The sequence below is a fragment of the Neopelma chrysocephalum genome, unplaced genomic scaffold, assembly GCF_003984885.1.
Source record: "Neopelma chrysocephalum unplaced genomic scaffold, ASM398488v2 Primary Assembly neopelma1_180, whole genome shotgun sequence".
Classification (NCBI taxonomy): domain Eukaryota; kingdom Metazoa; phylum Chordata; class Aves; order Passeriformes; family Pipridae; genus Neopelma; species Neopelma chrysocephalum.
In genome coordinates, this window is record NW_020897842.1 from 1,632,155 (window position 1) to 1,657,464 (window position 25,310).

At 50.9% G+C, this 25,310-nt stretch overlaps 1 protein-coding gene across 1 annotated transcript in view; it reads right to left on the minus strand.

Moving 5' to 3' along the window:
* MEGF6 (multiple EGF like domains 6) overlaps positions 1–25,310 on the minus strand; it is a 71,243-nt gene that overhangs the window by 26,499 nt on the left and 19,434 nt on the right. The window contains exon 6 of the mRNA XM_027702073.1: positions 2,013–2,135. Coding sequence (XP_027557874.1) covers positions 2,013–2,135 — 123 coding nt within the window. The remainder of the gene's footprint in view (positions 1–2,012; positions 2,136–25,310) is intronic.

A 25,310-nucleotide genomic window follows, 5' to 3' on the forward strand; every position in this document is an offset into this window, starting at 1 on the left:
CTTGGATCAGTCACCCCTAATCCCTCCCAACAGACCATGGCACAAGGCAACCTGACGACTGTGGGTAGAACAGGGCAGCCACAAACACCAACAGAGGAGTCACTTCTGAGCCTGTGCTCTGTTCTGAGCTTTCAACATTCTGCACACTTGGCTTAATGGATCAATACAGAGCTATAGGAAGGTGTGATATATATACACATGTACAGACACAAATGTGTAAAGAACAAAAGCCACCAGTCCTGAAAGCAGAGAGCAAGAGTTTTGGTCCTGCTCTGTTGTTATTTCAGAAACACTACTGGACAACTATGCAGTGAGAGGTTTTTACTTGCCCTGCCTGGTCTGCATCTACTTTCCCACATTTTCTTGATCACAGGGGCACCACCAAACTCGACACAGATCCTGCCAGCTCTGCTCCCCAGAGCTTCAGGAACTGCCCCACATACTCCCGTGGATCAGGTTTCATGAACAGAGACCCTCACTTTTGGCAGATGAATTCCAACACTGCACATTATGGCAAATAGTTGCTCACGAGTTTAATGCAAAGCAGGTTTGCAGTGCTGGGCGCAGGCAGCAGGAGCAGGGCAGCCCTGCCTGCCTGGATCCCACGGGAACGCTCTGCCTGGCACAGCCACACCAGCAGGTAAACCTGGGGAGTGAAAGAAAAGGATGGAAATTCCTTTTAAAGAAGAGATTCCTCTTTCCTCGAAAACTGCTGCACCTTCTGGGGCTGGCGCTGCCGAGAGCTCCTGATTTCACTTTGTCCCATGTTTTATTCCACGAGGCGGAGGCGGCAGAATCTCTGCACACCACAAGAAAGGGAGCTGCATGTTCCAGAGACAATTAGGAGATGACAGACCACAGCACACTGACATGTGAACGGCAGCAGCCCGTCACCACCGACACCAGTGCTCGAGTTCAGGGCCAGAGCAGAGGGCTGGGATGGTTGGCATTGTCCTTTATTTGTGATCCTTCTGCTTCTGGATTTTTCCAGCCGAATACGGGGCACTTGGGGGACCAGCACCTTCAGTCTCACTGCACTTGTTTGGGTATCATCATGCAGTGGAGGCAGCTGTGGCCAGATGTGCATCTGTGCAGTGCTGGGCACGGTGGGTTCAGCTTCCCTGGATGGTTTTTTCCTGCTCACATCGCCCTTCCCAACTGGAACACTCAGGCTTGCACAGCAAACTCCAGAGCGTGACTGTGCTCTGAGAAAACCCAGCAAACAGCCCCTGCAATGCCACTGCCCGGGAATTCTTTCCACTCGCATGAAAATATCCCTCAAATCACGGAAAAATGTGTCAAATAAAGCTGTGAGGGAGAAGTGGTTTAATTAAAGCAGCAGCAGATGCTGGAGGCAGGCTCCGAGTTCCAGTCAGTTCCACTCTGAGCCTCCAGTTTGGGGCAGGCAAACAAAAATATTTCAAGAAATTGGCCCAAACCTGGTGCCTGGATGGGAATGGTTGGACATGCACCATCCAGGCAGATGCACGACCAGCATCCCAGGGAAGAGGTTTTGGGATTATTATGGCCACAGTTCCACACACAGTCACACTTACTGTCACTTGTCTGTCACACCTGGTGCCCACGGCGTGGGCTGGGGAAATAGCTGAGGTCAAAATGAAGCCTGACTCGAACCTCCTCATAATCTAGTTTATGTATCTGCTCTGAAAATGCCATATCTGATAAATCCTGAACCAAAAGCAGAAGCACCAAAGCACTGGAAGTCACTTCTCCCGAACCAGAACAAACTCGGGAACTGCAGAGCAGCCACAGCTGTACGTGACCACCTGGAGAAACAGCAAATGCTCTGAACCCAGTGACAGAAACGTGCTGGGGAAGACAACCAGGACACAAAGGAACATCCACCAGCACCACGCCACGGTCCCTGCACAGAGGGCAGGGAGCAGTGAGGAAGCCAAGGCAGTGTTTTCTGTACACTGCCATGGATTTACCATCAGGAAAAGGGCTACAGGAGTTAGAGGTGCCCAGGCAGTGCCCAGGCAGGTCCTTACCGATGCAGGTCCTGCCGTCCGTGTGCAGGCGGGAGCCCGGCCGGCACTCGCAGTAGTAGGAGCCCAGGGTGTTCACACACCTCTGCTGGCAGCCCCCGTTGTGGACCTGGCACTCGTCCACATCTGCAAAAAAAGAGAGGGGGAGAAACTCAGAGGGGTGGGCAGGAGGGTGTCTGGGGTCAGCATTATTGATCCTCTGCTGCCTGACTCCAGACCTGGGGAACAAATGCAGAGATTGGCCACTTCCTTACGTTCCATCAGCCAAGCTGTTCACGGAATTTCAGGGACAAGCCCCCAGTTGGTGAACAGCAACCAAAAAAAAAGCATCTTATTTGTCAGTCAGCATAAACCTTCCCCGTCTGGTCACCTCGCAATGGTCACCTTTCCCATTCACTCCAAGATTGTGGATTAATTCATATTTTACACTTTTTTGCTTTGGGTCTATTCATGTTTCTCTGCACTTTCCGCACTTTCAGCCCCCCCAGTCACCTCCCTCTGGTGCAGCGAGGGGGCCACACCAGCAGCAGAACCATCCAGAGCCGAGCTGAGCCATCCTGCCATCCCAGCCACACTGTTACTGATGAGATAAAGAAACATTTCCTGAGTGAATCACGGCAGGGCGTGGACCCGGCCCTGTCCTTGCACGCCAGAGGTGCAGGAACCTGCCCAGCACCGCAGCCCCCAGCAGCACCCGGAGCCCAGACTGCTCCACCAGCGAGCTCTGGCTCACCTACAGCTCCCCCCAGGCAGCCAAAGGGCACCAAAAACCACGGGGAAAGGAGAAACGCAGCCTTGACTGAGCCCAGGGCTGTAATTTTACATAAATCAGATTAATTGCCAAGGAAATCAGCGAGCAGCAAGGAAAGATCTGGTCAGGGCCGGAACGGGAAGCAAAGTGTGAGAGGTGACGCCTGAGCTGCACAGTAATAGCACAAAATTACTGTTTTCTCAGAATACCTTTCATTACAAGGCTTCTCACTGCTTAAAACTTTAAAACCTAAGGCTCAGAGCTCATGAAAACCCTCTGCCCTTCCTGTCCCAGTGATTCTCAGAGAAGTCACAATGCCCTCTGCCCCTGGCCATGCCAGGCTCCTCCTGGGAGCTCCCACTGCAGCTGTGGTCTCCATCAACCCAGAAAAAAGGGCTGATTTCTGTAATGCCAGCCCTTTGCTTAATTCAGTGGACCGAGCCTTTTAGAAGATCCTGGTGTTTTCTTCCTGTTTTTTTCCAAGGCACTTGATTTTGAAAGAAAGGAAAATGAACAGATTTTTGAGGTGAAACATAAGCATTGAGTGATGCTCTCTGAAGAGTGAGCCAAAGCCAGAGTGGCTTTTTAGGAGGAAAAATGCTGTGGTGTGAGGCTGAGATGCCGGGCAAAGCAACCTAATCCTGATTAAACAATTTTCCTCTGCGAAGGCTTTAAGCACTTGGGATGCTGCAGAGCCCTCGAGCCCCTGAGGCACTCGCTGCTCATCTCTATGGGCAGGATTAGCTATTAATACACAGAACTGGCTCTGTTTGGCTCAAGAACAGGAAAACTGGGGTTTGGGAAGGTTTTATATAGCGTAGTAAAGTTTTCTGTCTGAATTTAAATGACTATTCCACTGCTTCCCTTCAACTCTAATCTGAAACCGTAGAGAATTTACCGTCCAAGAAAGTTAGTGATGTGTTGAATAAACTTCTTACTCTCACCCCATTACTCACACTCAGTAATTTTACATCTCCTCTCTCAGTGTCTCCTCTTCCCCCTTTGTACTTTTCACCCTCTAAATCTCTGTGATTCCAAAGGCTGTCCCCACCCCAATCCCCTCTTGGCCTGGGAGAGTGGCCAGTCCTTCCTCACACTGTGGCCGTAGAACCACCCATCACCTTCACTGCCACGTGCTCCCACACAACCCACCACGTCCCGTTGGCCCCCCTGGAGCCTCACTTATCTCCTCTGCAGTGCCAGAGAGATTTTGAGACGTGCACTGCACGATGGTGTGACCAAAATAACACTGGGGACAGGGAGGGGGCAGAGCCACCAGCCACCCCCAGCAGTGGCAGCTCCTCCAGCCTGCCCCGGCGTGCCCAAGGCTTGCCAGTGAGTGAGTCACCCAGGAACAGGGACAGGAAAGCAGCAGGAGCTGCTCCCAGGGCCAGGAGGAGCGTGGCTGTGAAGGGTCACGTTGCCCTTGGTGCAGGTCCTGGCAGCAGCACGACCCCAATCCCTCCGTGACGCTCCGTGAGCTGCGGTTTGGGGCACGGCGGGGTTATTTTCCTACTGGAGAGCTGACAGAATCTGGTTGAAATTAATATACCAAAGGAAGCAAATGAGAAGCATACAGGCTTCTCTTCAGCTGACTCTGAGCAAGCCAGAGCTGTGCCAGGATGGAGCGTGCCAAGCCATGGCCTGCCTGCCCTGCTGTGCCAGCACGGACACGGCCCTGGGGACTGGCCAGAGCCCCTGGGGCAGGAACCCCACACAGCAAGAGCTGGGGAGGGGGACTTGGATCATCCCAAACACCCCTGCTGTGTGAGGAAACTGGAGTTCATGTCCTCATCTGCAAGGACACGGGGATCAGCAGAGAACCAGCCAAAGCTCTCGTCAGCCTCCTCCCTGAGCAGGAACGATCCATCAGGCCCCAGACACCGGCTACGTGGACTAACACGGGTTCTGCTGCCATCAAACACGGGGAGAGGGACACAGGACAGAAAGGAAGGAGACAGTGCAAGGAGATGGCTTTGGCTGAGTGCACTCCCTGACCACACTCGGGTCCCTCCAGCAGGAATATTGATCTGTCTCCAACCACAGCTCCCTGTCAGGGGAAAGAAAGTGGCAGCAGCAGGTCTGCAAAGTATTAAATATCTGGTATGGAGGCAGTTTATCTCCTCTGCAAGGCTGAGGAGGAGGCGATGGATCCCAGCTGGAAGCACAGGCAGCAGATCTGCTGTCTGGCCGAGCAGCAGTGCCAGGCTCTAATCCCTGCAGCAATTAGCCCGGATTACAGAGCAGGGCTGCAGGGAAAAGGTTAATTAAAATCATTGAGATGAGCATGTGTGGGATTCGGTGACTTTATCTTTCCAGTACCAGTTTGCTGAAGATAACTCAGCAATTTTAAGAAGCAGAGACTGGAAGGAGAGGACCCAACAGCAGCACACTGGCTGCCAGCTCCAGGACAAGGGGGCACAGCATCACTGCTGCCACCCTGCAGTATGGACATGGATTAGGAACCCAGGGCAATAGAAGGAAAAACCCCTCTGCACTATTTTGGCACTTGCACATATTGCACAGCCCCTACCATGAATAACCTGGAGATTTTGTGTGCCCTCTTATTGCACATTCCCTGTGTGCAGACAGGACTCAGCAATGGCAAACACCAACACTGCAAGGATGCCACAGCAGAGGATGATGCCTCAGGTCCCCTGAAAGCCTTTCCCTCCTCTAGGCTGAGGAAGGAGAGTATCTGCCTTGGGCTGGTCTCAGCTGGGCATGTGAGTGACTCAGGGAGGGCAGAAGGAAGGCCAGCTGGGGCGGTCAGAACACCTCCACACCCTCAGCTTTCATCTTGTCCTAAACTAGGAATTTGGAAAAGCCTGAAGGCTCTTAAAGAGTTCCACGGAATTACTGGAACTGGCATTCCTCCTGCTGCAGCCTCTCCTAGACAGCTGGGAGGTGCCCATAGCTTCCCCAGGCTGCCTGTGCCATCCACAGGAGCAGATTCCAGAGGCACTTCAGGAACGGAAGCATTGGCTTTGCAATAATCCAGTGAAGTGAAAACGCATCAGGGAGCTGGTTTGCCTCAGTCCTTGGCATTGTCCTCAGCTCACCTTCCCTTGCCCCTGAGCACCGTGGCTGGGAGAGTCGCCCAGCTCCCACCCGTGCTCCCACCTCTGTCTCCGGGTGGGTTTTAATTAGGGCATTACTCAGCACAGAGCAGAGCTGCACGTAACAACAAGCAGGCAGCCTGCTCTGGACTTGCTGCTGCTCTCACCCACTCCAGCCTTCTCTCAGCGCCTTGTTTCACCCTGTTCCCTGTGCAGGCTGCCTCTCTGCCTGGAAGATGTCCCTGTGCAGAGGCACAGAGGTTTGGTCCCTGCGTGGAAGCCAACGGCACAGAGTGAACACCAACACGTGCCTGGGAATGGTACCCACGGGTGGAAATGCAGGTCACTATCAAAGGAGCTAATGGAAACTGTGTGATCAAACACCAGCCACCAGTTCTGCTGTTTCCTGACTGGTTTGGAGGCTTAGAGAGGCAATATCACTGCACCAGCTCTACGCCACTGGGATGATTGACTGCAAGTCCCACCAGAGCACAAAGCTCCTCCTGTAAGGGCAGCTGTGCAAGGACACAACACCCAGCACTGCCATCAGCCATTGCACCAACACCAGGACCCAACAGAGCCCTGTTTGTACACACAAGGCATGTTAAGGCACTCGAGACCTCAATGAAACCTCCACTGTTACCACACAAACCCCCTCTTCACTCTCCCGGCACACAACAAAGCCGCCGGTGACGCGCACACAGCAGAGCCTTGTGCCCTGGAGCTGCTTCCTGAGGGGACACGGCTGTGGGGATGTGTCTGCTGTCTGGGTGGGCAGATGGGAACACTCTGCAAGGAGACCAGCACACAGACCCTAAAAATCACACCGAGAAAACATCTGGGATCCTAAAAATCACACCAAGACAATGCCTCCTCCTGCCTGTCAAAGAACAGCTCAAGCAGCAAAGAAAAAATTAACCAAACCCACAGTGATACCAGTTTAGGATGAGCCAGGAGATGGATGAACACCAGGAAATTCCCTCAGCCATGCAGCCTCAGAGGCACCTCACAACAAGGCAGACCATGCACAGAGATACCTGTCTGCAGAGATGAGCAGAGTCAGGATCCGGTGAATTCTGCACTAGAGAAGGGAAGGCCGGAGGTTTATATTCCAGGCACAAAGCTGGATCTCGGGAGCTTATCTTGGAGAATTACAATGAGCCAATACAGTTGGATGGAGACAGCAAACACAATCTGTGTTTGAGACAAACATCTGATCTATAAATAACAAAGCAGCAACTCGCCCTGTTTGCGAAGGTCTGGCACATCTCACATCTATCCTGATATCACTCTATAACCAACCGCTTGGGGCATTTATTTATTTATTAGCATTATCTCCCGATGAGATAATGCATTCCTTGATGTCTACATTACGCCCAAGCATCCCAAGTCTTTAGTGACCTCCACAGATGCTCCAGTATTTCCTAAACCTTCACAAGCCTTTCCTGCCATGAAAGCAGCCAAGAGCACAGAGGGGAGGAAACAGGGTGTGTGCACTCACAGAACTCACACCGTGCTCCGTGTCCCCATCTACCATCTTCTGGAAGCCAGAGCACTCACACTGCAACAGGAGCACCCAGGGCTCCATCCCCTCCACCTGCTCCATGGGAAGCTCTGCCTGGCCAAGTGCTTCCCACGCTGCAGCAGGCTGGGAATTGCTTCCGACAGACACTGCTGAGTCTGCAGAGACGGGATCCCTGAGACGTGGCTGCACCCCCAGCTGTGCCCACACACTGCCCAGCTCCTGGTTCTGGTCGGTGCTGCCTGAGGATTCCCCCTGCACAAGGGCCAGCACCGAGGAACAGGGAGTCTGTCCTACGTGAGACTCTGCTGTGCAACACTCACACAGCCCAGGCAAACCCACAGCCCCACAGAGAGAGAAAGGCAGAATTTTTTCATGATATAACACTATCAAATTTCACTTCTTGCCCCAGACCGGGGTGAGATCCTTTGGAACCGAGGAAAAAGCTAATCTATGTACCCTGGCAAAAGGTTTTTATAAGGAATGTGGCACAGGAGCTATCTTTAACCCAGCTGCACAGCAACCAACGGGAAGAAACTCCCGCTTCTCTCCCCCTCTGCCAGAAGTGACTTTTCAGGGTGAGAAATGCCCTGAATAATAATAATAATAATAAATATAATAATAATAATAAATATAATAACACAAAGCAACACTACAAGCACACAGATGCACAGCCAGGTCACCAGTCTGTCACCTGGGTGGCCACCAGCCTGGGATCCCCACTCGACAGCTGGGGGATGTGGGGACAAACCCCTCGGGGAAGAGCCCTGCCCGGCCACACAGGATCCGAGGAGAGTTCGGGACCTCTCCAGGCCACCTGGTCCCGCACGTACCTGGCCGCAGGTCGGGGTACCCCGCTCGCCCCAGGTAGCAGGGGTAGCAGCTCCTCCACAGGTAGCGGTAGTGCTCGCCGGCAGAGCCCGGGATGCCGCCCAGGCAGCCCAGGCACCAGAGCAGAGCCCAGGGCCGGCCCATGACCGCGGCACGGAGCGGGGATGGAGCCACAGGGAGCCGGGATGGAGCCACAGGGAGCGGGGATGGAGCGGGGATGGAGCCACAGGGAGACGGGAGGGAGCGGGGATGGAGCCACAGGGAGCGGGGATGGAGCGGGGACCGAGCGACAGGGAGACGGGACGGAACGGGGACGGAGCGGGGACAGGGAGAGGGGACAGAGCGAGGACGGAGCGGTTCGAAGAGGGGACGCGGACGGGACGGAGCCGGCCCGGAGCGGGACGATGCGGGCGGGGATGCGCGGGGCGGTGCGGGGCGGCTCAGCCGGGGGAGCTCGGCCCGGGGGGCGGTCCCGCTCCGCCCCCGCAGGTACCGCCGGGCCCGGGAGCGCCCGCGACCCCCCCTCTGCCCGCGGGGGGAGCGCTCGGGACCGATGGGGCGTTCTCCCCCACCCCGCCCTCGGGCACCGCGGCGCAAAGCCCCGGGATGCCGTCGGGGGGCACGGCGGGACGGGCGGACAGACGGACAGACAGCACGGCCCCGGTGCCCACGCGTGGAGCAACGTGACCCGGCCGGGGCGAGGGACCCACCGCGGCACCCCCTGCACCCGGGGCCAGAGCTCGGGCGGATGCTCCGCCGTGAAATAAACCCGCGGATTCGCCCCAAAACAGGGCTGGGGAGGGATGGAACACGGGCACGGAGGGATGGAACACGGGCACGGCTGGCCAGGCTCTCCCCAGAGCCCCAGCGAGCCCACTTCCATCCGGGGCACTCCAGGGTTACCCCAAACCGGGAGTTTTTCCCTAGGGATGTGCCCCGTTACCATCACATGTCCCTGAAACCCGCAGATAATGAAACAGCCCCATACAGCAAATCTTCGTTGTGCTGTTCTTAAAATAAACCTTTGTCACCAAATTTAAACTGAAATGAGGAACAGCCACTGCGAGCGCTCCAAAGAAAACCATAATGCTCATAATATTCCTGTTTCCTGTAGGACGGAGCCTAGAAATTTATTTTACCTTTTTCATTAAACAAGAAGTAGGAATAGCTTATTGGATTTTCCAGAGGCAAGCTCAAAAGCCTCATTTAACATTCTGGAATGTTTTGAAACAATGTGCTCGCAGGGCTGAGCTGGGGGGAGCAGGCCCTGCTACTTTGGGACATGTTCACAGTATTACTTGGCCATAGTAAAATTCCAAATTAAAACTTGTGGTTTAGGCTGCAATGAATAGCATTCCACAAAAAAATTTTGAAACAAGCTGAATCCAGGAAGAAAATAAGGATTTCATGCTATTGCTGCAGCAGTTTCCAGAGGAAGGTGGACTCCAGTCACGAGTCTCCTTTGCTGATCATTCCAAGCAAGAGCAGCTTCCTAATGTTTCAGGGACCACTGCTGCTCGTCTTAATAGTCACACAAGGCAACAGCCCACATGCTTCTCATTAATATTTTGACTTTAACAAAAATATCTGACCAAAAAATATGTCAGTTAAACGTGACCTCTCTGAAGGAGGCTGAAAATGTGTGGAAATGGTCTGGAGGAGTCAAGCACACAGCAAAGGGACCTTTCCCCTGGCTCCACAACCTGGGAATTCCTTCTGCCCAGGCACACCCATTTCCCAAAAAAGGGAAACACCCTGCACAAATGAATGCAACCTCTGTGACAAACTTGTTTAATGCCCTGTTTTCTTAGACTGCAAAAAAAAGACAAGGGTGAGAGGCTCAGACTTTTCCACACAGCTCAGAGGTGCAGCACACGCATCAAAAGCACATCAGGCTCGAACAGAAACTGAGTCCTGCTTATGTCATAAGTTATGTTTGGCCAGGTCAGAGTCAGCTCGAGCTTCCTTGTCACCTAATTTACTAAGAGTTGGTTTGAGTATGGCAACACATTCCCATCAGCTGCAGGTTGTTCCTTCTTCCTGGGGACCGAGCCAGGACAGCACCAACGTGCAGAGGGATCCTTGAACAGGGACCAAGCTGGGCCAAACCTCTGCCTCTCATGGAATTTCATTCAGACTCAGTTTCAGTGTTAATAAATTCTTCTAAGAACCCAAACAAATCAGAGCTGACAATGTGGTCCTGCACAGCTGGAGACCAAGTTAAGTCCTGGAGTTAATTCACCCCTGCACAGACACAGGTCAACAGAAGTGCTGGAATTTTCACCTAAAACAACCCAAACCCTGAACCACATTTCTTCTGACATTTGAAGAAGTCTACAGTTAAAAGGAAGTGGCCAAAAAGACACTAGGAAAGCAGTCCAGAAACACACAGGAGGTGGAACATGGAAGGGGAATGGAGAGGAACAGGCTGAGGGACAGGGTTTGTGACTGGGGGCAGAGCACACACTATCAAGGCCTCCTTGACCCATTTCAAAGGGGATTTAAAGAGGGGAACACTACCCTTGCAGGGTGTTTTCTGTGATGGCCCTGGCAGGGCTATGTACCACTTCCCTGAACTCCTCACCAGCTGAAGGAATTAAATGACTGGAGACCCCTGCATGCTAAATTGGGTTTATTTCACACAATCCAGCTAAAATGGGAATTTTCATTTACTTTCAGAGCTAATGCCCTTGTCCTACGAAGGCCACAAGAAGCACAAATACGCTTCTCTATGTCAAGTGGTGCTTAGAGGGATAAAATAAACAACAGCTTGTGAGACTTGTGGTTTAGGGGCTGGTTTGTGACACTTTCTAAGAGCTCTGTCCACTGCATCACTCCATCACAACCGTCAGTAGAGCAGAGCCCTGGGCACGATGACACCCACAAATCTGAACCAGGATCCCTGATGGGCACAGTCCTGACTGGCTCCTGCCCACTTATCAGGTTCAGGAGTCCTCATGTGGCTGAGATGAAGATTTTTTTCCTTCAAAAACTCTCCTACCTTCGAAGCAAACTCTGGCTCCTGGTACTTTCCTGCCTCTCCACACAAAGCTGGTGCTATTGCAGAGTGATTTGTTTAGCAAGTACTTCAGAGAGGACTCTGAAAGGCTTAGCTTGATGTCACTCCAAGGCAGGAATCAAACCTCTGAACCCACGGCTCCTCTTCCCGGGCCACCCTCGGGAGAGGTGCGAGGTCCAAACCCTCCCGGCCAGCTCAGGGCTCCAAATATCCCATGGTTTGCAGCCTAGCCAGCTTTATTCAGGCTCCATCAGGACTCTGACCAAGAAAAGCTGAATATTTTGCAAACTGTAAACATTAGTCAGTGCCTTTTGTCTTCCCAAACTCCACCGTCTGCACAAACACGGATCCGACCCCGTCCACTCCTGAAAACATGTGGGGTGTTTGGGAAGGGCTTCTTACCTGATATTTAAATAAAAATTAATGTAAAACTGGTCAGTACAGCAGGGTCCACCCACTGTCTCAGTAGTAGGGCTGATGGAGAAGTGCCTCCAGAAGGACAGTGACACTCAGTGTCCCCACAGACCCCCGACACCGAGTCAGAGGTGACAAGGGAGAGACAGGGAGCAAACAGCTACAAATGAATTCCAAGGATATATGCAAAGGGATTCACACTGTCTTCCCCAAAAACATATATATAAAAAAAAAGATTGTTTTTTTCCACCAAAATCCTGAACCTCTTAATCATCAGAGAAGCTAATTTGCATCAGGGGAATTCTGGGGAAACTGGAAATATTTTCGCTTGGCTAAGATAAGGGCAGAGCTGTTTATTTCGCACATCTCTACAGTGGTGCAGAGCCAGGAAATACTTTTCAGTTATTTTCAACAAAACAAGACAAATGTACCAAATTGGCAAGAAAGTGACATTTTTCTGAGGAATTCTTTAATGTCCGAACCGATATCCACAGAAACGACTCTTTCCCCATTCGTCAGCAATCTGTGTTAATTATTTGAATACTTTTGGCCTTCTGCTAAGCAAACCAGGGCCGAAAATATGCAAGAACTCCACCACAAAGCCATGACCATCCAAAGCAACCCCCAGCGTGCCCTGAGCCGGCGCTTTAATGTCACACCAGAGAATATGTGGGTTTGGGGTTCTGGCCTGCAGGAGCCTGGTGAAGGTGCCTTCTCTGATCTGCCAGTGAGTCCTGGAACTCTGATATGCTCAAAAAAAAAAATATATCTGGTTCTTGGCTCTGACAAGCAAAGAGATTTTTGCATCTTTCTGACTCTGGGCTGCCCTGAACCAGCAGCACTCCCAGAGATGGAAATGGGGGGGACAGGCTGGGGAACCCCCCGGCACAGGGACCAGCTGTGGGAGCCAAGGAGGCACAGAGGGCAGAGCTGGCACTGGGCACTGCTCACACAGCCCCACCCAGCAGCTCCAGTTACAAACACACACTGGGTCTGGAAGCAGGAGGTTTAAAGCGGAACAGGGAATGAGGACACACAGACTCCAAGGGGAAATCTCACCTCTCCTGCACCAGTAAAACACGGGGCATGGCCACAGCCCCTGCCCTGATCCTGCTCTGGCCCCTCACCAAGGCCACCAGCCCTGCCTGTGTCTGAGGTGCTGCACAGGACCAAACCCAGCTGCTTTTGCTGCAGCTTTTTTCCCATTCTAAACTTTCAGTGCCAATAAGAAGAAACAACTTCAACAGGTACAAAATGATCCCCCTCCTTCCTTGCCCAAACACTCAAGGTACCACTACCCAAGAGGAGGAACTCACACAGACAAGAACATACCATTATCCCAACTCACTGCCTCGCTCTGTAATGACCATCCTGTTCATGGAAATGAGAAGACAAAATGTTTTTAGCATTATAAATCCATAGGTTTAGAAGTTTTACTTTCTTGTTGCAGAATTATTATCCCTTTCCACTAAAATTCCTTCAAATAAACACACACAAGTACCTTGAATAGCATAAATCCAGAGAAAACTAAATTAAAAGGTTGAGAAAATTAAAATAGTCACTTCATACACATTTTCTACTCATTACTGTGACTCTAATGGAGAATAAAACATGTTTCCCTAACGAACCCAGAGATCTCCCTTCCCCTCAGCAGGGTGTGGACCAGACCTTGAAGGCACACGGAGCACTTTTCTCAAATTACCTTTTATTAGAGTGAATGACTAATCACTAGGTGAGAAGGGAGGAATCACCACCCCCCTGTTACCGGATCACAGGCTCCCTCCTTCCCCTCCTCAGCAGCTCCCATGGATTTAACAACTCAGGAGCCAAAGGAGCCAAAGCCTGTGCTGCTGCCCTACCCCTGAAGCATCCTCCATCCTCCCCAAAATCTCCCTGGGAGCCTTTAGCCAGCACTGGAGATGCTCCTCACCACCACACCACCATCAGGCCACTCCATTATCTTCAGTTACAGACCAAAAATCACCCCCAGATTAGGAAATGCCAAGTTTCAGTTGGATGTGTGGAATAGATGGGGCGGTTTTGAGAAGATTTATCACTTGCTGGCAAATTTTTGACGTTTGGCACCGAGCAAGGCACTCAAAAAATGTATCTGCACTTAAGAAGTTACTTTTTTTGCTCTGCAAAGCAGCATTTCCTTCTTAAATGGGAGTAGAAAAATGGAGACAAATAGGGTTTGAAGGCATTTGGGCTGGATGGAAGAAGAATGAGCTGTAGCCGTGCCAGGAACCCGTGTTTCAGCCATACTGTGCTCTGTGTTTCCTTCTGCTACTGCAGATAAATCTTGGTTTTCCCTTGCTCACCCGGAGCTGCCGGGAGCCAATCCCACTCCCAGCGCTCCCAGGCTCCAGCTCTGCTGCAGAATCCTCTTACAATCTGTGGGGACAGGGACAGGGATGAGGACAGGGATGGGGACGTGCAGAGTCACTGCCACCCACGGAAAGGCTCTGGCAGAGCAATCCCTCACAGGGATGCTTTTATTCAGCATAAACCAGGCCCCAGATCACTCCTGTGATAACAGGAATAAAAGGTGTCTGTGGGCAGCACACAAACCTGTCAAGTCATGAAGAATTAAATGCATTTCCAGCCCAGAGCAGAGCTGGAGAAGGACAGCGATCAAAACAAGGCCGATGTGATCAAAGAGCCCCACGTTTAATTCCCTCGCCCTCCTCTAATTCGCTCCTGTCTGGGCTGGGAGTGCCCTGACTGCTCCCAAACACCAGACCGTGCAAGTTTGGGTTTACTTTGCAGAAACCCTGAGACCTGCTGGAGCTGAATGAAATCCCCAAGGGTTTATATTTGCTTAATCCTCCCACTGCAGCAACCTGACAGCATTTGGGGACGGGGCTCATTCCCAGGGCTCCGGGCAGGACAGGGGCCAGCAGTGAGCCCGAGCAGGGCTGCCTGGCCCTCCCTCACCTGCTCTCCACCAACAGCTCTGCACACCATGGGTCTTAAAGGTATGGATGCCATAAATCCATAAATTCTAATTAGATTTTCACATACTGTAAGTGCCTAAATGAAGTATCTGTTTGGAGACAGCTGAAGCCCAGCATATTTGACGGTTACTATTATTACTATTATTATCATAATTATCATTATTATGTCTAACTTGTCCTTTTGTATAAAATTCCCTTTAATCTTTTAAACAGACCCAATCTCAGCAGGTTCCCCCTAAGCCCTGAGTTTCCCCAGCAGACACAGCGAGAGCTGGAGTTATTGTTGCCTCCACGTTTTGTCAAAATAAGCTTTGTGGTCGGGCTCTGCAAACACTCCTGCAGCTTCCTAGAGCTTGTATTTATCAAAGCATTATGAAACTTCCTTCCTCCATGACCAAAAATTACAATCCATAAATAAAAGGAGGAGAGTTCCTCATCCCCCAGCTCACCACAGGCTCCACATCCCTGCTGGCCGAGGGTGAGGATTTTGCTGTGGTCAGTTTAGACCACCCTGAGCTGTGAGAGCTTTAGACAAGCTCTGGAATTCAAATCCAGCCTCATAGACTGACCATGGCACAGGTCACTGGGATGCACCTGCTGTGTCCAGGTCACTCCTTCGTGATTTTCTTTAAAACTTGGTTTCAATTAATCTGTTTGTGAAATACCTGTGTTTGCTTTTTATTTTTAAGGAAGAGTTAGGAACAGGAAAGAGAATATTGTCCTGAACTTTCACCCGTATAACACATTTTTCCAGATAACCTGTGCTCATCTAAAACCAAAAATTCCTCCTTGGAAGGATCCCAAACTGCTCCCTGAGCCTTGCACCTGTGCAAGATTTGTCTCAAATATATTCTCAGTCCCCTGCTGAGTCCAAATCCCTCCCCAGATCTCAGGAAGGGCTGGGACTGACTCCTCTGGCCTGTGCATCATCATCCCTCTGGATGAACATCTGCATCAACGTCCTGTTCTTGTGCCCAGACAGGACAGACTGACAGAAATCTCTTTTTGGGGGAATTACAGGTAAGCCTGGTTTAATCTGAAGGGTTCAGAGCCTCTGAAGCAAGGCTGAGCTCCACAGTGGTGGTACCCATCCTGCACCAATTTGGCTGCTGTGCTCCAGCATTCACAGACTCACCCTGGTGTCCTCTGCTAGGAAAGGCTTGAAATAAAATCCTGGGAACCACAGGTATTCCTGTTCTTTATGGGAATTCCCAAGTCGTTTTAAGGAAAGCAGAATTCAAGCACATCTGGTGTTTTATTTATGGAGGTTACACACTCCCACATGAAAGCAACCATCCACTTTTAACCTGACAACAAAAACCCACTTTTCCCTCTGCCTTTGGGCTAAGAGACCATTAATATTCACGGTCTATTGTCGAGTGACTTTACAATTCCTGTAGAAAGGCTTGAAGGAAGCATAAATGCCAAGGGGCCCGGGGTTCACAGCATCTGGCTTTTCCCTGAACAACCTGCCCCTTCCCAGCCTTCCCAGGATACACACGGTGAGGTGACAGTCACCTCCCAGCTCCAGAGCACACATCCCTGATAGAAAAGGAGCACACAAAGCATCTCAGCCCCCCCTGCACAGTCACCATTCCCTGGGCACGAGGACCAGGGTCCAAACTTTGGTGCCAAGGTGCCAACCCCATCCCCATCCCCATCCCCATCCCAGCACGGCCTCACCTCGGACAGAACAAGCAGGTTGGATCCCTTCCCACAGTTCAGGGAAAGCTGCCTTGCTGCTGGGACTCTTCCCTTTGCAAACAGTGCCAGCACCTTCTCCAGCTGCAAGATCCAAGTGCAGTCCTGGCTTCAGGAACATGAGCTGGGTGTCCAAGGCTGAGTGCTCAAAACCAGGACTATTGTCCCAACAAGATCAGGGCCCCAGAGATCACAGGCACAGCCAGAGCCAGCAGAGGCTGGAGGCTGCCCCTCCAAATTCCAGATTCATTTCTTAAAAAAGGGTTGTTCTGAAACAAATAAAACCTGTGAAATCTGTTTTTCCAACGGAATCCACACTTAGATCTGCAGCATTGCATACATACACATATATACAGCTCTTATCTGTAATGTTTTTTTTTCCCAAAAAGCCCTAAATAATCTTTTAAAAAGCAATTTTTTTCCTGAGTTTTTTTTTCTTTTTTTAGGGAAGTTACCTTTCAGAAGACAAAAAAAAAATTCTGCATTTTGTTTGAACTAAAAAAAAAAAAAAGAAAAAAGAAAGAAAAAAACTGCTAAAGTTTATACAGACTAAAACTGGGATAAGATAATATTTCTCTAATTCCCAAGGGATAACCCTGCAGCTCTTCAATGGGAGCCAGGCAGTGCAGCACCAGGGATGGATCCCAGGCAGAGCAGAGCAGAGCAGAGATGCTCTATCCCCTCCCTCTGGCCGAGAGGACACCTCACAGACTCCAGCTGCTGCTGCTCCCAGAGAGGAGCTGTGGGCAATTATTCCCTGAAAACAAGGCTGCTGGAGCAGCTCTTCCTGACAGGAGCTGTGTTGGGGAAAGGGCTGTGATGACCTGGGGGTTGGAGCTGCTCCATTGTGCAGCTGTTACAGCAACCCCTGCCCAAGCTCACCAACATTCCCCTGGGAATGAGCCCTCCTGGTAACCCAAAGGAAATAAGAGAATTCACCTTATTCTGCACTAAAATGCAAGGAGTTAAGTGTAGGAATGGCAGGACAGTGAGGGTCCTGCAGGGACTTCTGCCTGGCTGACTTTGGGATGAAAGAGGAGCCTGTCAGTTGTTCCTCTGAACACGTGCCAAGGGGATGAGCTGGAGCTGGGCTGCACAATCCCCCCAGTGTTGGGGCTCTGCTGCTCCCTCACTCAGCCCAGCTGAAGTTTGCCAGCACACAGGGATTACACACAAAATCCAGGCTTGGTGGGGGTTTTGTTTCTTTGTTGTTTTTCTTTTTCCTTTCTGTGCCGTTTCCCCTTTCTCCAGCTCGGCACACTCTGGGATTTGGCACTGGGGTATTTCAGCCCCCCTGTCTCCCGTGGCACATCCAGGAGATCTGCCAGCAGTGGTGGAAGAGACAAGTTCAAGATACAAAGGTATAACCAATAAGTTGTGAAAAAAAGAAATTGTAAAGATATATTATAGATTTTCCCATATTTCCAGAATTCCTGCCCATACTCTCCTCCTTACCCATCTAATACTCTATAAACTCTACGTCTTTCCATGGATTATATCAAATGCTGAGACAACCTCAGCCTGGCTCCTCCTGACCTGTAATACCAGAGACATAATAAAACAGCCATGACAGACAGCACCTCCAGGAAACCTCTTTCTCTGGAAATAAAAAGAGCCTGTGCCTGCTGGGATCTGTGTGGGCTGCAGGGAGCAGGTCACCTGTCCCAGCTCTGCAGCACTCACATGTCACTGGCTCTGCCAGCTTCTCAGAAGGTTTTTTTGCTCACCTGTTATTTCTTCCATAATTTCCCATCCAAACTGACATCATCTCAGCTTGGGGTGATTTTTCAAACACTGCTGATGTAGCTGGTCCTTCCTAAGGACCTGAGTGCACGAGGCACTTCTGTGACATGATGATGGAGGAAACACAACAGCACACATGGAAAGATCTCACACACACACACACACACACACATATGTGCCCTGTCTGGATTTTGGGGAGACCCAGGAGAAGTGGAGCAGGGACCACAGGCTCCCTTTATCAGGGTGGCATCATTCCCACACATACCAGCCGTGCATGTGCAATCTGAAACCCCCTCTCCAGGGCGAGCCAGCCTTCCCACAGCCACTGCACTATCAGTTCTGGCTCCCATTAAACTTCTCACAAATAGAAATATGTCAGATGGCCAAATAACATTTAATCAATACCATAGTTGGGGCTCTAAATCTTTGTCAGTTTAAAAGTTGCGTAAGCGAGTTGACCTACGGTGACCACAAACTTTGCAGGTTGTTTTTAACTCAACTCCTTGACATGAAGGCTATGGCATGAAAAGTTCTGAAGGGTTTTATCTACTCTTTAAGGTATTTATTTTTTAAAGAAGAGGAGAGTTAAGCTCAAATATATCAGTGGTTCAGACTGGGTAAACACATTTCTGCTCATTGCTTTCCCAGCTGCACAGCCTCCTCCAAGACAAGGGAACCATCCTGCCAGTGAAACCATGACTGGGGCTTCTCCCTGATCCAACAGAGACTCAAAATACCATCTGTGACCTCTTCATCTGCGTCTGTCCCACTGGAATATGTGCAAGCACCTGCCAGGTCAGCGTGAGGTGCTGCTTTAGGCTGTGGAAATGTTCTGGGGGAACATCTGAAAGACAGACCAGCCGTGTGGATGTGAGGATATTTCCACACCTATAACCTGTGCCAGGTGTCCTCCACACAGCTTCTGTTGAGGGGCAAGACAAAGATTTCCATCAGGTGTCCTTACTCCACTCGGAACACACATTTATTCCTATCAATGATGCACAGTTCCCTGTTTTCTCTCTCCTTGCCACTTTGTGAATCTCAGCCAGAGGCTCACATCCTCCTCCTTCTGTCTACTCCTCCATTCTGTCACTGGTTCCTCCCGAGGTCCTCTCTCCTGACTGCCACACCCAATTTGTTCACAGCCTGGGCAATTTTCCACTTGTTCTTCCCGAGGGTCCCCAGGAGCCCGAGAGGTGGGACAGGTGACACCATCCAGATGAGCTGTTTCTTAACTCAGGTCACCCCCAGGCTCCCAGAGCTGCTCCTGCTGGAGTCAGAGGCAGCAGCCTGACTCTGCTCAGCAAAGGTAACCTGAGCCACTCAACTCCTGCCATAAAACCCACGGACTATAAATACCTCTGCACAGTGCAGAGAATTCCTCTTTGACACGTTGTATAATGGATGCAATATAAAGTATACTGCGCTTGGCAGCCTCTCCAAGGCTCTCCAAGGCTTCCCTTCGGGAGATCACTGCACTGCCTGGGCTTTGATGATTTTTTTTCCCACTGTATGGCCAAAACTGTATTTAATGGGCAGACGGGAAGATGACTCTCCTGGGAAAGAACCTGTATTTCTCTCAAAGAGAAGGTAAAGAGACTTCCTTCAAAGTTTCCAAGTCTTTGAGGTGACCTCAGCTCCGTGAGCTCACGGAGGCTTGGCCAAGGCTGAGGGTAGGGAGGTGTGGCAGAGGTGGGTTTGTCCCGTTATTAATTGCTCCTCACAGCACAGCCCCTGCCAGGGCAGAGCTCTGTGCTCACGGGGCAGCTGGTGATGAGATTCACACAGAACTAAGGGCAAAAATCAGCAAAATCTGGTTGGAGGGTTCAAAAGAAGCAGGCTGAGCTGCAAAGGGTTCAGCCAGGGCTGGGAGGGGACAGCTCTGAGCCCCAGACACACGTGCTCTGGGCAGCAGGAGGTCTGGGCTCCAGAGACATCCCAACCTGCTTCCCACGGCCGAGGCACGGAACTGCCATTCCCATTCCTCCAGCTAAACATCAAAAACACCTACCCCACCAGCCCTCCTAGCTGGGATGCCCCATGCATGGAGTCTGTCAGTGCCTTTCCTGGCTGTTTCGGGCACCTTGTTCGTGTCTGGACCCCACTGGGGAGACCAGGCTTGGCACTGCGTGTCCAGGAGCAGCACTGAGGGAGGAGAAGGCTCTGCTACCAGAGGAACAAACGAGAGGTGCAGGCATGGGAAGAGTCACTTTGACATCCAGATATTTCACCTACCAGGCTCAAACTTACTCATCTGAATGGGAAGCTCCAGGAGCCACACTCTGTTCCAAAGGAATCCTAAACCAGCATCTTTCCAAGTGCTGCAGCATTGACTGGCAGCTGCTCCTTCCAGCCAGCTCCCGGATTTTGGCTGGAACAGAGTCGGGCGCTGAAAGGCCTCAAAGAAGATGATGATGATCTCGTGCAGAAGGGTCAGCTCTGCCCCTCTGCCTGTGGCCAGGCTTTCCAGGCACTTGGCAGCGTTGGGGTGTGTGTGACACCGAGGCAGTGCCCACCTCTCTCTCGAGGCCGCTCGCTCGGCTGCCAGCACACAACGGGCACTTGGTGTCTTACGCTGGAAAACTGGCACATCCCTGGGAAAAAAGAGCCTTCTCCAAGTCTCTTTGTCTCCATATAATTAAGCTCAATACAACAAAGCACCCAAGGCAGGGGGGGAGCATTTCGGAAGGTTCTCAAGAGCCACGGTCACATTTGCAGCACAGGGAGGTCTGTGTAAAACCACTGATCACTGATCTCCTCATCTGTGTTTCCCTGCAAATGCCCCTCGTGCTCCCAGGTGCACAATGGGCGTCAAGAATAAGGACCTCGGAAAATAAATGGAAAAAGTTACAGTAGCAAATGGCTTGTTTATGCCATAATTGGTATTAGGTAATTAATGGCAGGATGAAACATCACAGTGCTGCTGGAAACAAAAAGCAATGCTGGGTAAAGAGCATTTAATGAGCACGTTTTATGTTGTCCTCAGCAAGTTTACTGCCAAGCCACAAAAGACATTTATACACACTCCCTTTGTCTCTAATGAAAGGGTCAGGGCTACTCGCTTCTGGGGAAATTCACAAGTTGGTGGGGTTTTTTTAAAGCATAAATTTAACGTTTTGAACTGGAAATTCACCTCCTCGAAGGAGCAGTTGTTCGAGGTGGGAGAGCTTTGCTGGGCAGGGCCAATCCCAGCAGAACCAGGGGCAAACCAAGCACCTCCCTGCAGAAAGATGGGGTTCAGTGTCTGCAGCCCCAGGGATCCATTGTACAGCTCCAATACCCAGATATGCCAAATATTTGACATTCCAAAATCTACACTATTAATGAGGTGAGATCCTGAGCAACCGGGGGAAAAGGAAGGCGGAAATAACGTATTTTTTTGCCAGGAGTCAGTTCTGTGCTGTGCAGTCCAGGGCAGATTTCCAGCCCACATGGAGGGGGATAACACGCCTAAAAATCATTTTAAAGCAGAAAAATTACCTGCTCTGCTGCTTCCCAAAACTCTTTTTCTACATCTGTTTCTCCTGCGCGTTTCAAACACCACCACCCTCTGCTGTGCATCAGGAAAGGTCAGAACCAGTGTCCTGCTCAGCAGAGGGGCTGCATTTCCACCCCTGGAACGTGCCAGTGGAGCAGGAAATGGTGGGGCAGGTACCCCCAACACCCACCTTAGAAGGGATCCAGGTCCTTTTCCCCCTTTTCTCCTGCACCTCTGCTGCAGGAGCACTTGCCCTCTGTGCAAGGCCAGAACAGCCACAGAAAGTGCTCAGGAAAAGGGAATCGGGACCCTTGTTTTCCTTAAAATGAACTTTTTTTCCTAGGTTTGATATTAAAAATGACCTTGCAAACCATTTCAAGAAGGGAGTTTGCTGAAGTGTGCTGTCTGGGAAACACAGGCAGGAAGGAATGGACTTCCAAAGGCCTGGAAAATGGTGTATTCACAGAACTCAAAAAGTGTCCTACAGCAGTGCATCAAACACTTGGAACACCACAGAAACCTCAGATTCCTGCTGATGGAAAGCCTGGGTAACATGTGAACATTAATTCTAATTAATTTACCCCTAATTACGCCATGATCATTCCTTATTCCTGCTTTTTAACCATTTCTTCAGTTTAAAAACATGCATTTTTAAGAAGCATATCCTTTTACACCAGAGACCACAAAGTGAAAATCCATGTCTCCTTCTCACATAAGCACAAAACCATCTCTGGCACTCCTTCACTTAAATCCTTGGAGTTTTCAGAGGACTCATTTTGCAAGTTAAATGTAGAATATCATTTTCTGGGCAAGTTTATCAAGGCAAATCCTACATGAGCTCCTGAAAATGGTGGGAATTCCATCCATTCCTTCTCCTGAGGAAAACGTACAGTTGAGGAAGAGATGGACAATTTGCAGCTGGTAAGGAGAGGTGTCTCCTCATGACACACATCTGGCATCCATCACCTCCACATCTGCAGGGCTGAAACCCAGCACTCCTCACACCACACAATGGTGTGCCAAGGAAAGGCACAACATCCCTGGGATTCCCTGTAACACTTCAGACCCTCCCACCCCCTTTATCCCAGGGAAGATACCCCCTTCCTACACAGGGCTCAGTTACTTTGGCCCTTTGATCTCTGACACTCACATGAGGACCATGGATCACAGAACTGACTCCCATTATTCACGATTCCAAACAGCTCCCAGCCAGAAGAGCTGGTTTGGACCTCTGGGAATGGTCTAGCCAGTCTTTAGGCAAGGTATATAAATCTCTAAAGGAAAATAATCCCTATCCTAGCAGGCCAGCATGGGCTGTTCCTCCCTGTGTGTCAGCAGAGCCCATCTGCAGCAGGGTCCCACCTCAAACCAAGGCTGTGGCTCTGCCACCCACAAGACCACTTGGAGAAGCCACGACTGAAGACACCTCAGAAAGGCAAATGCATTTAGTGGGGTGAAAAACACCAAAACCTGCTTCCACTACAAACCCATCAGTGGCCACTGGAGCAGCCGCTGACCCTGCGAGACCAAACCCAGCAGTGCTGCCAGTGCCTGGGAAGCTGCAGCGTGCCAGGCTTTCCAGGGTTGTGCTCCAGGGTAAATGGAAAGGAAGGCACAAACCATGACTTCAGAGAGCAGCTCGGGGCCAGCAGCCCCAGAGCCGAGTCTGTGAGACGCCTGCCCTGGAGAAGGAGCTCCCTCGGCCTCCTGGCACCTCGTGCTGGGCTGGGGAGGAGGGGAGCAATTCCAGACCCAGCCCTGGGTTTATTGGCTCGGAGAGGTGGGAAGACAGGCAGTTAATGTACGTTCACATACAGCAAACCAGAAACACCTGTTGGCCTCCAAACCCCCTTTTTTTGGCTGGTTTATGGAGTCTGAGGGTCCAACAGGTGCCCCCGTGGCCAGTGGGGACACTGAGGGGTTCCAGAGGCCCCACGAACACTGGAACAGGCAAAGGGGAACTGCCTGCACAGTTACAGGCAGCACGTGTGTCGCTGTCTGCAGGCTGGACCACGGGAAAGTGAAGTTCCATAAAATTAAAGCCTGTCTGGGAGGAAACCAGCCACGAGGGGACTGTGGAATGTCACCCCAGAATGACAAGGGCCCGGAGGTGCCTCTGCTGAGGAACATTTGCCACGTGCAGGTGGAAACCAGCCCCAGAGCCACGACAACACGGCTCCAGCCCGAGCACAGCTCAGCTCTGATGGTCCTGGGGGGTCTCTTCCAGCTCAGGATATTCTGTAATTCTACGACAAAGGAGCTGCAGAGGCACAAACTCCCTAAGCTGGTGTTTTGATCCTAGTGCCACTGATGCAGGAGGATTCCCATTTTCCAAGATAACATTTTTCATTTGGATTTTGTAACGCACTGAGCAGTAAAAAGCGACCATAGCAAACCCCTTTGCTGGCTGGTGCCACCCTGGATTTCTTTGTGGGGGTTGTCAGAGGGAGATTTTCCTCCTTCTCTGCTATCAAACAACCCAGTTTGGCTCGAGGCTGCCCAGAACATCAAACTCCAGCCCAAGGGAAAAACTCCACTGCACAACAGGAATGCACATGCACTGGAACTTGGATCAAGGATATATGGAAAATGTCCTCCCTTTCTCACATAGCTCTCATTGATTAAACCTCTGGAGAGGGAATCCTCTGAGCATCTTCCCAGAAAAAAAAAAGATATTTGTAATGACTGGAGTCTCGACACATGTTTGTTTCCTGGATTATTACACCAATTACACTGGAGTGCTGGGCCCAGGAGAGGAAACAGACTCAAACACAACAAACAAGGCAAAAATTAAAGGGAAACCTGTTGCTGAGTGAAGAAAAGGCATTTCAGAGGCTGCTTGAAAGATGTTATCACCTGCTAGAGAACACGGCTTGGAAATGATGCCTTGGAGAAGGCAGCACTTAATGAACTGAAAAAATGTTTTCTCCAACCTTTCCAAACCCAGAAACGGAAAGCAAAACATACCAATGATTTATTACAGACCAGGCTGTGTGTTTAAGCATAAATTAATTCTAGAAATCCCAGGCAGCTTTGCAGCAATCTCATCATTCCTGCTTTGGTCCTCACTCCTCTCTCACTCACCAAACCACCTCTCTGGGTTGGAATCTGTCCCTTGTGCCCATGGCCAGGGGGGCTCCCACACCACTGATTTTCAGCAGATCCTCCGAAAACAACAGAAGATTCGGTGAATGGTTGGTCTTGATGATCTTAGTGGTCTTTTCCAGCCCAAAGGGTTTGATGGTTTGATCACAGTCAGGGAGTTAAACTGCCCAGTGTCATTTTTCTTATGGGAATCCACTAAAGTCCTTAAGATTTAAGTCTCTTTCACCCGTGATCATGTTGTCTCTCATTTCAAGAAACCTGCAATTGGTGAGGAATTGTGAGGCTGGGATGTCCCTTGGCTACCTGACCAGGGGGATGGGCTCACCCTCTCCAGAAAGAATCCAAGAATTCAGCATTAATTGAGTTTACTTGGCATTCGTGTATCAAATCCTTCTTATTACCAATTACACCACGGGATCCCCAGTGCTGCATTGTTAGCCTGGAGTGCTTTGCATTGCTTGGAAAACAATCCCTTCTCCTCTCTAACTGTCCCCTGCCTCACCTCCGTGCTCACAGCCTGGCTTCCACCAGATGGTTTTCGGGAAGAAAAACACCCCGGGCAGGTTTCACCACCCCCAAAGCCCTGGGACCCCGCGCTCAGCTCTGCGAGCCGTGGTGGTTTTGCAGCCACAAGCCCTGCTAATTGGTCACAGCTGGCTGCAGACCTGCAGGGAAATCCTCCCGGGAGATCAGAGCCGGGGCTGACACCCGGCCATGGGAC